This window comes from Bufo bufo, chromosome 9, assembly GCF_905171765.1.
Source record: "Bufo bufo chromosome 9, aBufBuf1.1, whole genome shotgun sequence".
Taxonomy (NCBI): Eukaryota; Metazoa; Chordata; class Amphibia; order Anura; family Bufonidae; genus Bufo; species Bufo bufo.
The window spans coordinates 85,770,113-85,782,878 of record NC_053397.1 but is presented as its reverse complement, the minus strand read 5'-3'; the positions used below and the strand labels follow the sequence as shown (position 1 = coordinate 85,782,878).

General features: G+C 39.8%; 1 protein-coding gene across 2 annotated transcripts in view; it reads right to left on the bottom strand.

Annotated features, from left to right (window-relative positions):
- Positions 1-246: 246 nt before the first annotated feature.
- NEK7 (NIMA related kinase 7) overlaps positions 247-12,766 on the bottom strand; it is a 132,469-nt gene continuing 119,949 nt past the window's right edge. For both annotated transcript variants that reach the window (XM_040407027.1, XM_040407028.1), the window contains 2 exons: positions 6,724-6,837; positions 247-2,879 (listed from right to left, as the gene is read on the bottom strand). In XM_040407027.1, coding sequence (XP_040262961.1) covers positions 2,769-2,879; positions 6,724-6,837 — 225 coding nt within the window. In that variant the 3' untranslated portion in view covers positions 247-2,768. The remainder of the gene's footprint in view (positions 2,880-6,723; positions 6,838-12,766) is intronic.

Below are 12,766 nucleotides of genomic sequence, written 5' to 3'. Positions count from 1 at the left end.
TTGTACTACACAATGAGCTGAAGCTTTGAGGTCAATGATACACAATGCAGGGAGATGTGTACGACATGCGTTTAGACTGCACAGTACATTTATTCCCTCCTTTATCTCTATACAAAAATACACAGAAAATGTAATATTGATAGATTTCATCCACTCTAGACAAATGCTCCCCAAATTCACACACGTTATGCAGTCATACTACGTGCACCTCTGCACCCTTTTAGGACCAACGCACACACGAAAACCTTTACTTTAGAAATTCCTATTTATTTGTATTCTGTAGGATAGCACAAGATATAGGTATTCTCTCGTCAAGGCAGCAGCCCTTGCTGTATATGACCATGTAGCAATGGAAAAAAATAAAAAAAAAGATACAGAAGGCAAATAGTTAACATTATACATTAAACAAAGGAAACTGACTATAATGGTAACTGTGAGAATAAATACAGTAATAATTGCTGATCTCAATGTCTGTTGATTCCTCCTTTCTATGGATATTTCACAAGAGGGAGGGGAAAAAATATACTCTCATTATAACGTATTCTGTACACTGGTGCTGCTTATTTTCAGTATTGCACATAATGAGAGGATATATGGTGTGCAGCCCGTGGAACAGCAAAGGAAATACTCTCAGAAAGAAGTGAGTACTGGATGGAGCCGATTACTTTGTCTGTATGAAGGAGAGGAGAACGAAACATTGTAGATTCCTCTTTGGGGGTGATGACACACATTTCAATTTCATCATGACTGTACTTTTGGTAGATGATGGGGATGGAACAATGTAACCATTCCCCCTTCAAAGGATGCTAAAAAAATTCCAAAAATATATATAGCTGAACTTGGTTCAATTACAAGGACATGGGTTTAAATGATTTAGGCCCGATTCACTACTGCTACTGGGAACCCCTTTAAAAGGCCTGCACTATGAGGCCCAAACTGGTTAGTTTCACGCACACCAAACTCAGGATGCCAAGTAAAATGACATCACCATATGAAATTAGTCTGAGTACTGTTCTGTTGGGCTACAACGTGGAGTGTTTCGAATGTGATAAAACATACTTGGCAAATACAAATGAGGCCTTAAAGGGGTTGTCTCGCTTCAGCAAATAACTTCCTCTACATAATAAATATTAATACAAGGCACTTACTAATGTATTGTGATTGTCCATATTGCCTACTTTGCTGGCTGGATTCATTTTTCCATCACATTATACACTGCTCGTTTCCACGGTTATGACCACCCTGCAATCCATCAGTGGTGGTTGTGCTTGTACACTATATGAAAAAGCAACAGCCTATGTGTGGCCCCACAGTCCCGGCCAGTGTTTTTTCCTATAGAGTGCAAGCACGACCACCACTGATGGATTGCAGGGTGGTCGTAGCCATGGACACGAGCAGTATATAGTCTGATGGAAAGCAAAGGAAGCAATATACATAATAACAATACATTAGTAAGTGCCTTGTATTCACTTTCTCTACACAATAAATGCTATTTAAGCATGAACATGAAAAGAAAAACTAGAAGATCATTGAGCATTTCTCTTCTGAACACTGCAAATGTGCACATTACACAGGACCTTCCTAAGAGAACTGAACCTTCAAAGCCAAATTTAGAATGTGAAAAATGTACGCTATCTGAACATTACAAAAAGGCAAAAATATATATGTACCATTCTGCGTATTCCAGCCAAAACACTGCCCATAAGTGGCCGTAAGTACCAGTAAATACTCAGCATGACAAAGTGCTACAAAGTGCAAACATTACTCTGAACTACCATAATTTTTAAGGAGACCCTTGGTAAAAAGGCTCTTTCTGGCCGACTGGTTTTGAAGGCATCTAGTGATTGAATTCCAGCCAATTGATGATTTTGGTCCTACACTCTATTTTGCCCTAAAATAAAAACTATCATTGTAAAATGAAACCGTAGCTAGCATATATACGCCATTGTCTCACAAAGGAGATGTGACATATATACCTGCTGGTACAGAAGAATAGCTCAATATCCCAGGAATCTGATTTAAGTATGTGGTAGAATACACCAAAATATAGTCATTTCATAATTTTCATTTTACAAATATAAAAATATACTGGAGAGGGGAAAAAAAATAGCATAAAATGAGAATAAAACATTGCATCGCGCTCAGTTTTGCAAAGTCATTATAAAAGGCACAAGGTTTCTCTAATTACCATAAAGAAAGGCAAATGAGCAGTGAGGTCAAGAAAGGGTTAAAGGGAAAGGCCTTCCCATCCTGGTTAGAGGCAAAATAAGGCGTGTGTACTGTTTGACTGCACAATGTAGACAACAGACCTTTCCAAAGATGTTGGCCTTAGGAATAACCTTCCATCGTCTCAACTGATGCCCACCAAAAATCGCTGATGTATCTTTCTCATTCCCCCCCCATTAACAGCTTTTATTTGCTAATTTACGTTAGGCGGTAATCTCCCATTATTACACTCCTCATAGCAGATTTCTTGAAGAGTGGATTGTATGGTGATATTCATTACTGCTCAATCCTGCAATCACCAGGATGCCACCAAATATTGGACTGTAGAATGAGGGATAAGTCCTGCACGGCAAGTTTAACTAGAAGTGATAGATTTCATCTAGATCATCCAGAAATGTGTCCTATCCAAAAACAATTTGGCATCCATAAGATACCATAGGTCAACAATAGAGCACGAAAACCTGCCCACTTCTACGGAGTAAACTGGGGAAATTCTTGAAAGTGATGGACGTAGGGTGGGAGAATCCTTGAGGACTGGTAATCTAGCTGGTGGCGGTCACGGCATGCATTCTTTTTGCAACCTCATACACATAGGTTACGTCTGGTCTCTTCTCTGGGTCTGGGTTTATGCAGGTATTCACCAACATGCGCAGCTGTGAAGAGAGAAAGAAAACACAGGTTAATGGTTCATGCATCGTCTAAGCATAAGACAATCTCTTATTGAAAGGGTTGTTCAAAAGCGTACGGACTGATGTTGACCACCCATACTTTACTATACCCATGAAGACTATATTTCGTTTTTCCCCCAAATATGTTTACTATATGTGTTCAAATAGTAAAAGTGTAGTTCAGGTTGACATAAATACCACTTTAAAAGGGGTTCTCCGAGCATTTGGTCAAATTAGGACATGGAGCTATCCTGTAAACTCTGTAAAAATTAGAGGGGTCCAGCTTCTGATCAAACGAACAATATCCTTTATTCGATGTGGTAAAATCCATACAAAACAAGACAGATGGAAAATCGACGCGTTTCGGATCTCAAGTTAACGATCCTTACACAGTTTATGTTGGCTTTGTCCTGGCCACATCCGTGCCTCCGATACGATACACAGGTGAGCGCTGCAATTTGACTTTCTATATCTATATCCTGTAAACTCGACTTCCCTCGCTCCCCAGATTCAGCCGTCTTCCTTGCACCAGATGTGGCCCCTTTTCCTGTTCGGTTGCATTGACTAGAACAGAGAAAGAAGCTCCTACATCCGGTGGGGGCGACAGCATTGGGGGAGCAAGGGAGGGCGAGTCCTATTTAAAAAGAGCTCCCATCCACGGGTCAGCACCATGTCCTAATTAGACCAAAAGCCAGGAGAACTCCTTTCTTATTTGGTACCAAAATGCACAAGCTTTTAATAGAATGTTTTCCTTGTACTCGGGTCTCTGTGATGAAGGAGTTAACTACAGGTAGTTTTTTTTTTATTCTGGTGGATGCTTTAAAGTAGAAACTAAAAAAAATAAAAAAAATGTTATTCAATAAAAAAAAAAATTATATATATATATATATATATATATATATATATATATATATATATATATATATATATATATATAAATAAAACTGTCGCTCTTTAACTGGGAGATCCTCTATGGGGCATAGTTTTTGATTTGTGCCCCTGGGCTGTGACTCTGGATTCACACTTAGCAGCAAAATCACAGCCCTGCAGGCAGGACCGGCACAGCCGCTCAGCTGAGTGGTACCCTCATTATAATCCTCCTGCAGGTCGCCATGGCAACTGCCATCCTGGAGCATCCCTGTACCTTCCTAATAAGCTACCATGTGAAATGCAAATGCGGACAGTCTGAAAATTAGTCAAGGAGAATAGGCGATGAGGATGCAGATATGTGAAATATTCATGTGCAGACTGGAAGAGCAAGGGAGGGGGTAGAGCGAAAGAAAGAGCAAGAGAGTGAGAGAGAAGAGGGGGGGAAAGGAGGAGACAATGTGAGTGTCAGAACAAAAGGCTGCCCCTGACACTCATACCATTATTAAGCATTACCGCAAATAGAGAGACTGAAGCAGAAATATATGTGCAGGGCCATTATATTCAGATGCAGCCGCGCGGCCATGTGCGCATCTTTATAAAATTGTTAAATCAGCTTCATAGAAAAACAAAAAAAGGCTGGTTCTTGTTCATGTTTGCAGCAACTTATTTCATTAAAAGTTAAGAAAAGCAGAAAAGGTACAGCAAATAACTGCTGCTAAAGTGCTAAAATCCTATACAAAGGCACAAGCAGCAGGGCCACGGGGAATGGAGCAGATCAGCGGAGTCAGTATCACTAGCAGCAGGGCTATGCAGCAAGTTTCATTATAAAGAATACAGAATTTCATCTGCACACGGGTTTGTGTGTGTAATGTATACCGGGGTGAATCCTGCTTGAATTGGAGATTACAAAACCAACTAGAATTTTTTTTTCAGATGACGTCAGGCCTTCATCAATTTAAACATTTTTTAATCGCGTGCACAAGAAAAATCCGCAGAGTATTACAATAGCAGTAAAGTGGATGAGATTTTCTGTAATCAGCCACACAATATGGAAAAATAAGGCATGTGATGTGAAGCTTAAAAGCATTGCATGTCAATCCTGTATGCAGATTTTTGCCACAGATTTCACCCTTTGCAGCAAAATCCGCAACAGATTTTTTCCTAACCCATGTGAAAGCGTTTTACACCTTTAGAAAAAAAAAAAAAGACCTTATAGCAGCTACTTATAGTGCAAAATAATAAGTATGGCAATACACCCCCTCCCCAAAGCCCTTTGGTCCCCCTCTCTCTGGCGTCACTGCTGTTGTCAAACGCTAGAGCCAAGTATGTATCTATAGGGGTTGCAAATCTAGCACCTGTGCCCTGTTGGCTGAGGAGCAGCAAAGATCCCTCTGTCACATAAGACACAAGCATCATAAACTGCACATGGAAAACATGCAAGAATTATGGATTTTGAATCGTGGGCCGGGAGCTTTACGTTACGCCTCTGGCTGCGGCAGTGATGTCAGTTTGCACTGCAACCAACCAAAGAAATCGGTTGTGCGTATGAGAATGCCTTTAAAAAAAAAAAAGCATGTAGCATTTTAGCAAAACCGCCAAAGAAGTTAAAAGCACCAAAAACAATGCTCACTGTGTATGGAGGACTTAAAGGGGTTGTTTGGCTTTGCAACCATCAACTCTTGGGGTGCTTACCTGTTCCCCAGAACATAAAGCAACAAACTGACTGCAGTCCTGCCGCTGCTCCATTCCCAGCTGCTTCCGTTCTCCACAGAACCAGGAAGCAACTTGGGCCCATGACCACTGCAGCCAATCACCAGCCTCAGCGTTCAATACAGATTGAACAGAACATAATTTCTGAGGCTGGCGACTGGCAGCAACGGTCATAGGGTCAAGCTGCTTCTTGGTCCTGTGGGACTGGAAAAGGCCAGGAACAGATTTAGCAGCGGGACCACAGGTGTTTTTTTATATTTTTTTTTTTGTTAAGGGGCACAAGTTAGGACCCCAGGGGTAGTCAGCTCCAAGGTCGGACAACCCCTTTAAAGAATAACTGTCATATTTTTTATTTTATTTGCTAGTTTATTAGAGCCAGATATGTATACCTGAGTTAGTCTCTCAATGATTGCCAAAAGATCTGCAATTACCTTATAATAACAGCTTTCATTAATGTCTCCTGTCCCTTTCCACTGCTCCCTTAAAAGACTGTTGCTATGGCTCATCTGTTTTCGGCTAGGAAGACAGAGGGGCGGTCCTTCACACTGCATGCCTGCACTAGAGGCGTGTCTCTCAGTAATCCAATCTGATTGGATGGCAGGGAGCTGCTGGCTACAGCAAGTTTGTATGAAACCTGAGGGAATGCAGTTTTGGCCTCAGAGAACTGGCAGAGGAGCCATCTTGAGAAGATCCTCATAATGTAGGATTCAAAACAGCCGTAACTAAGGGGAAAACTCAAGGAAAACTGTGGTAAGTGAAGAAACTAAAGATTGCTTTATGCATAATGCTGCTGCAGCAGTAACATATGCTAAAATAGATTTTTTAATGAAAATATGACAGTTATCCTTTAATTTTTTACAAACATCTGACAGCTGCATTTTTTTAATTTACATACAAAAATGGGAAGATTTAAATGTGCAAATGTTTAAAAAAAAATTGCCTTTTTCCCATTAGTCTAGTGAATCTGTCCCAGATTCTGCTTCATACTGTACACTTCTGAGATTATGGTTGGCCAAGTGGGCATAAATCGATGCTTGGTGTTAGAGTCTGTGAGTAACACGGCAGCAGACATGACAATCATGCTACACAAAGCAATAGTCTTGGACAAGACTGCTTGACTGGCTCTCTTACATATAGTGTGCCCTATAAAGTAACACACTAGATCATTTAGATCACAAAGTGAGTTTCCAATCAAAGCTTAAAAACAAAATAAAAACATTAAAAGAAAAACAGAATTCCTTTAACATACCTCCTCGGAATAGTGGTCAGATGGCAGTGGAGGATAGTCACATTGCTCTATCTTCTTACACAAGGAGTACAGGTTCATTTTATCTCCATAAAAAGGACTCTGCAATGCTGCCATCTGTAAGTAAATCAAACCGAAGTTCATTCATCTATTTCTTACAAATAAATGCAAAGCTCTAATAGAAATGACTATAGCAGTGGTATTTCAGTAACATGCTTTTTTACTATGTAGTAGTCAATCGGTTTTGTACCGCATCACTACCACCATATGTGAACTTGGCTTTGGTTCCGGTCTGGTTTTAGCTAACGAAAGTACAGTAGGTTTGTGGTCTGCCACCAAAAATGCAGTGTAATCTGCAAGCAGAAGGTTATAGAGCTGGAGGAGCTGAGTAGATTGAAAGACAGTTTTATGGGAAGAGATTCAGCAAAACTTGTAATTGATACATTTAAACTGATGCTTTTTCTGACTTCAACTGTACATGGGGAAGGTGTCCGCAATAATAGTATTCTGTGTAAGTGTGTATATAGAGATAGCTGTCAGTCACTGATAGTTATACACAGGGGCGGTTTTAAAGGGTAACTGTTTTACAGCTTCTCACAAATGAAATTCTGCTTTTGCTGGGGACAGTGTGAGGATCCATTCCAGCCTCATCCTAGTGCTCTGGTCTGCTTATATTGACTTCTAGCTGCCACAGTGTGCTGCATCCAGCAGTTCTCCTCGAGCCTGGGGTGTATCCAAATACAACAGTCTGCCAGTGCTATACTGGTCTAGACTTCCCTTTCCCATACATTTAGGCCAACCACCAGTGATCCCCATTATAATCCTTGTCCATATCCTCAACACACATGGTATAAAAGACACATGGTGAGTTTATGCTCACAGCACACAGAGGGGAACGATCTAGAACACACAAGACACTATTCATTACAGTACAGATGGGACAGGGACTATGTAAACTGATGCAGAGACAGTCCAGTTAGGGATGCTGACTAAGACTACTTTCACACACACTCGTTTGGTGTGGATCAGTCATTGATTTGCACAGACTGATCCATTCAGATAATACAACCGTTCAGAACGGATCAGTTTGTATTCTCTTTAACATAGCCGTCTTGAACATCATTGAAAGTCAATAAAAGTACGGATCCGTTTTCTATTATGCCAGATTGTGTCATAGAAAATGGATCCGTCCCCATTGACTTACATTGTGTGTCAGAACGGATTGGCTCAGTTTTGCAAGCAGCGTTTTGGTGTCCGCCTCCAAAGCGGAATGGAGATGGAACGGAGGCAAATTGATGCATTCTGAGCGGATCCTTTTCCATTCAGAATGCATTAGGGCAAAACTGATCCATTTTCGACCGCTTGTGAGAGCCCTGAACGGATCTCACAAGCGGAAAGTCAAAACGCCAGCGAGAAAGTATCCTAATAAACTAAAAACAGCACATGCAGAGTCAATCAAGCACTTTATACAATTAATTCTATTATGACCGAAGTAAGAAATGTAGTTACTATCTGCTGGAGGGAAGATGTGGTCTATACACAGAAAACAGCAATGTGAGATGCTAAACATTCTGCAGTGTTCAAGCTCTAAGCCCTGGATGGGGAAGGGACCTCTGCACTGAGCTCTGGAGCAACCCAGCAAAGAAAGACGCACCCACTTCCTTCAGTCCATCAGCGTATAGCAAAAATTGCTAGAAGGGAGACTTCTAGTGGCAGTCATTTCAGAAGTGTCTTTTCTTTAGGGTGGATTACATGAAAATGTTTAATCAAAAGTAAATTTCCAGATTTGTTCACCTTCAAAAGCAATGTTTTTTTTATGATTGCATGTTACTCATATTTGGCCTAAAATTTTTTCAGTTGGCCTTTATTAAAAATATTGAGCCGTTCTGTCACAAAGGGTCAACTGTTTTTCCAACGGTGTGACTGGTACTTTCACTTTGTGCCGGTCATCTAATAAACCTGATCTCTAAACTACTGAGAGGTCATAAACACTTATTTAAGACACATTCTTATCAGTAAGATAAGGACTGAGCTTTAATGAGTGTTTATAAGGTCAGAGAGCAGAGATAAGGAGTCCTTCTGCTCCTGGTCTGATGGAAAATCCAAAAGAGCATGTTGCCTCTGTACGGAAAAAGGATGCCATATTTTTAATAAGGACCAATAAAAAAAAAATATATTTTTTAGCTCAAAATGAGTACAATGCAATAATAAATAAAAAATTTCCCCCAAAAGGTATACATAGCCTTTAAGTATAGAAAGAGCAGAAGTTTAAATGTATAAATGACAAGTTATACTGAATCTTTTCCCACAAAACTATACATCAATCTGCTCAGCTTCTCCTGTTCTATAACAAGCTGCCTGCAGATTGCACTGCATTTTCTGGTTATAGGTCATCTTTAATTTGGACATATGACGAAGTTCAATTAGCCTAGCTGTTAAAGAATAGTCAAGAACATGCATCCAGAGTGGACAGCGCAATCCTTCTACACAGTAGACAATTATATTACTCAAGGGAAATAAACAACAGTACCTGGTAGACACGTATAAGCAGTAGTGTTAAGTGCGAAGTAAAGAACGCCATTTTTTAACGAAGTGTTACTAATGTCTTAATGAGATTTATAAAGTGTCTTACATGCTTTATACAGGAGATTACATTTTAACATTCTTTGCTTCCTGGTGCCTTTTAACACATTACAGTTGGCAACATGTACATGCGTTTTATAAGATTAAAGTGACACATGAACCAGAGGCTCAAAAAAAGGAACTTTTTTTTTTCCTAAAAAAGAATTGTAAAAGAATGTGAGCTGGGAATAGTATATCCTATGTATTATATCCTTTTATGTTACATACACAGCAAAAAGTAGATTAAGAAATTTGCACTTTGAGACGCTACAGGACTTTTCTTAATTAATACCTTAAAGAGAACCAGTCACCACTTCTAAGCCTCCTGACGAAGCCAAGGCGAAACGTACGTCGAGGTGTGTTTTTGGACCCCTTCCCCCACGCCTCCTTAAACATGTCCACAGGTTGGTTATTGTCCTGACCTCGGTTTTTGTTATATTTATTTGTTTTTTTTCCCCCTTATGTTTCTCTTGGTTCTACGGCATCTTAGGGGTTGTTAATCCTCTGAGTGGGTAAAGTTACTTCATCCCCTCTGTAGCATTAGGTTTGCTATGTAGATCTGATATTATTTTGATTGGTACAGGCTTACCTACCTTTGTGTTATGTACATGTATTTCCATCTTTTGTGGGAGCTATGTGGGTGCTTTGGGATCCATACTCAGTATGGAGTTTGTGGACATTGTTCCATATCTAGATTGTTTTTTCCCCCATTTTACATGATTGATATGTCTACATATTTATTTATATATGCTGCAATAAAGAATACAAAAAACTTTTTATATACAATGTTTTGAGTCCTGCTTATTTATTCCGTTATAGGGTTTTTGTATAGGTTGTTTTTCCCCACTCCTAACTTATTCCTCATGCAAAAGCTGTTTTGGTTATCTATTCATAAATTTCTAGGAGGAATAACATAGGAACTAAACAATGCACTGTACTAAAAAAGATGCCCCACAATTATTTCATGAAGAATACAAGTACTTCACAAAACAGACAAGTCATAAGGCAGATCCTTTTTAAAGCGGATCCCTAGGAGGATGTAAAAATCTGAGAAATGTACGGGTCTAAACTAAGGATGAACAAATGAATTCTAACAAACCGATTCCTTTCATTAGCAAGAGTTCCTCACCCATAAGGGGCTGTCCCCACAGGTAAAGAAGTGCCCACCTAACTGTTAATTGACAGGGCGGTATATCTCACCTGGCCCTGACAATCTTGCACAGGTGATACTGTTCCAAGTAGCAGCGCAAGCGCAGATGATCTGTTTCCGCTGCTGGGGCAGTGAATGCACGTGCACCACTATTCTTCTAGGTAGCAGTGCATGAACAGTGGCTGCTTCCGAAGTGGAAGCAGATTCTCTGTGCTTTTGCTTCTACTTAAAGCAGCGGTGCAGGATCGAGATAGTCAGGGCTGGGTGAGATGTCCGACCCTGTCAATTAACAGGAAGGTGGGTGCTTCTTCACCTGAGGGACAGCCCCTTACAGGTGAAGAACTTTTACTAAGGAGACAAATCGATTCACTCATTTCGCCTAAACAGTTGACGGGAAAAATCAATTGTACGAAATTTCATTTTAAAGGGGTTTGTCAAGCAGAAAAGTGTGATAACCCACCCTCATGTTATAATGCTTACTGGGTTCCCATTAGACTCTACTGCTGGTCCAGTCTTGACACACAGGAAATGCCAGGAAACGCTCAGTCCTCAAATCACTGGTTGAGACAGGCCATATCTGCGGCCAATGACTGGCTGGATGGGCATTTTCTGTTGTGATGGAAACAGGAAGCAATGACCAGTGGCGTAGGCAACAGAATGGAAGGTTTAGGAGAACTGGAAAGTATCAGATCTTTTATTTGGTTTAACCCACTAAGAGCCCTTTGCTCTATTTTCCCCAGTTGGACAAACTTTTTAAATATGCATGAAGCAGAGTAAATCGGGTTCTCCCTATTGTTTTTGCAGTCGTCAAGTTATTAGAGGTTGTGTCCTCCATTCATCTACGTAGATGCTTTCAGTATACCTTCAAACATCTGCTGGTTCTGTGTGGATCAGACTCTGATCCAGCTTCACTCTGCTGTCAGCCATGTATAACCACCATCTTAACATCCAGAAGAATTCTGAAAACACTCATACGAGAGTCTACCACAACATATTAATAAAAAGCAGCACAAGATAAGCAAAGTATTCACAAAGTGGCTTAAAAAGTGGCTTAAACAATACAATAATATATCCGATTTTCCAAGAGCGCAGTTTTCCTTTGAATTCAGCCTTAATACGACATCTGGGCAATAATCACAATTACTTCTGTTGCTTTCCTACCATTTCCCTATATTGCACATAGGGGAAAATGGTTTCCAAGTCTAGTTGTTGGTAGATTGATTGGCAGGGATATGTGATATCTATGACATAAGTGTGTCTGCCTGCTCCATACCTCTGTACGTGGAAAAAAGGAAATCGCTGGCACCAGGGAGATGGCTACCTTTAATTCTTTACTAATTTTTCATGTTTTGCATTTCACACATATACAGTATATAGTTTACACTGCTTTTCAAACACAAACCACATTATACCAGGAACATACTTTTGTTAGTTGGATACAACACATTCTCTCTCCCTGCCTCTATAGGAACACTTCTAACTTTTTTGTACACTTTTCTATACAAAGCTGAGCTGATGCTGTTATTTCACACTTTTCTTGGAGTCTCGTTACTTACACTGCAATGGAAAACTCACAGCTATGTTAAATTTAATGTAAGATATCATTGGTGGTGATAATAATAAGAAAAAAAGAACAGAAGACTATGTGCCTCTGTGAACTCTACTGACTATTATGCTATACTCAACATAGATTTTCCCTTGATACGTTCATATAGTATGCACAGAAACAGATATTCCAACTATAAAATGGTAGTGCCAAGATACAGGATACACAGGCATAAAATCTCAGCTCACAGTTTGAAGAATTAAAATGGGAAGATGAAACGGTCAAGACTGTCCTTATTTCCAAGGCACTTTTGCAGCCAACTGGGGCAATTCAATAAAAAAAAAAAAAAAAAAAAAAAAAAAAAAAACTAATATCAGATAATTTTAGTGTCAACCATTCTCTAATATAGTGAAAACACTTTGGGCTGCCCACCTCCAAAGAGGATGGCCAGTATGGATGGAACTGAAGATCAAAAAACTAAGCAAAGAAAAAGTATATAAAAAAAGGCTGCACATAGTAACATAGTACATAAGGCCAAAAAAAGACATTTGTCCATCCAGTTCGGTCTGTTATCCTGCAAGTTGATCCAGAGGAAGAAAAATAAATAAACTGTGAGGTAGAAGCCAATTTTCCCCACTTTAGGGGGAATAAAATATTCCTTCCCCACTCCAATCAGAATATCTCCCTGGATCAACGACCCCTCTCTAGTAGCTATATCCTGTAATATT